We start from the raw sequence: 1,281 nt of genomic DNA, 5'->3' as shown, positions 1-1,281 counted from the left end.
GATAAAAAAAAAAAACCCAGGACATTTTAAATTGTTTTTTTTTGTGTGTGTTTGTTTTAGTTTTATATTCTTTTATTTTTTTCTAATTCTTATTTTCAAATTGTATTGTTTTCAAATTGTCCTTTATAAATTGCATTCTCTTTACTTCTGCGGTCGGGAAGTTCTCTTCAATAAGGACTGAAGATACATTTCTATGTGGATGTTAGGAACTGCATTTCTATTGATCAATGGGCCTGAATTAAAGAGAATTTTAACTGTAAAACATCAATGCACTTTGTAAAATTGGACCTGAAAAACATGAATTTGGAGAAAACAACATTTGAAAATATACATTTGTAAAAAAAAAATGAAAGAGAAAAAGTAAATATGAAGATAAATATAATAAAAACGTAATAATTTGATCAAAGTTAAGTTACTCTTAACACATTTTGATTTAAGGAGTATTTCAAATTGTAATTTCTGTATTGGATGTTTTTTTTAGATTTCTCTTTGCAAAATCTGTAACAATAATGAAACAAAATTCACTCCATATTTATGGTGGTTTTTAAGATACATAAAAAAATAAAGCAAATAAACCTACTTTGCAACATCAAAAATGGTCTCCACCCTGATGGCGCCATCAAGATGAACATGAAGCTCGATCTGCGGATGAAGAAGAGAATTGGTGAGTCAGTAGTAACTTCCTGCACATCAAAGTTAGGCCGTCCTCCTCCACAAAGAGAGCCGGGGTGCTGCAGTTGTGTGCTTTGGCTGCAGCCCATTGTGCATACTGAGCACACGGTTGGGCAAACAGTGGTGAACAGGGCCAGGGGTGCCACAGGGGGCAAACAGAAGAGGCTCCTTTGGCTCTGCCCCTGTTGCTGAGAGCTCTGATTTATCAGAGGAAACAGAAGACTCGGCTCATCCCTCAACGGCTGACGCCTCAAATACGTTGCTGCTATTATGAAAGAGCAAAGCGAGCCTCTCCCAAACTTTAAGCTTATCCAGGTTTCCTTTTAGCTCTGCAGAGCTTCAGATGATTTGGATCATACTGCTAACGGCTCCCGCACTCGGATTGTGAAACACAGCTGGGTTACGTTCGTCTCAGTTTTTAGAAAGCCTGTTATTTTCCTTGGATGGGAGCAGACCACTGCTTTGTTTGGAGAATATTTAATGATAGTATTTCTGTGAAATGTCTGAACTCTGGGACAGAGTGTAACTACTGTTACTTTTATAATATTCATATCATATTCATATTCTGCTATGGTTTAATAATAATTAGACAGTGGTGGACAGTCGTTG

General features: G+C 36.5%; 1 protein-coding gene across 1 annotated transcript in view; it reads right to left on the bottom strand.

The window, feature by feature from the left end:
* The window catches only part of ada (adenosine deaminase), a 45,290-nt gene that overhangs the window by 32,797 nt on the left and 11,212 nt on the right, over positions 1 to 1,281 (bottom strand). The window contains exon 2 of the mRNA XM_015393455.1: positions 581 to 642. Coding sequence (XP_015248941.1) covers positions 581 to 642 — 62 coding nt within the window. The remainder of the gene's footprint in view (positions 1 to 580; positions 643 to 1,281) is intronic.

Source organism: Cyprinodon variegatus, unplaced genomic scaffold (assembly GCF_000732505.1).
Source record: "Cyprinodon variegatus isolate N-32 unplaced genomic scaffold, C_variegatus-1.0 Scaffold642, whole genome shotgun sequence".
Lineage (NCBI taxonomy): Eukaryota > Metazoa > Chordata > Actinopteri > Cyprinodontiformes > Cyprinodontidae > Cyprinodon > Cyprinodon variegatus.
This window is presented reverse-complemented; position numbering and strand designations above follow the sequence as displayed.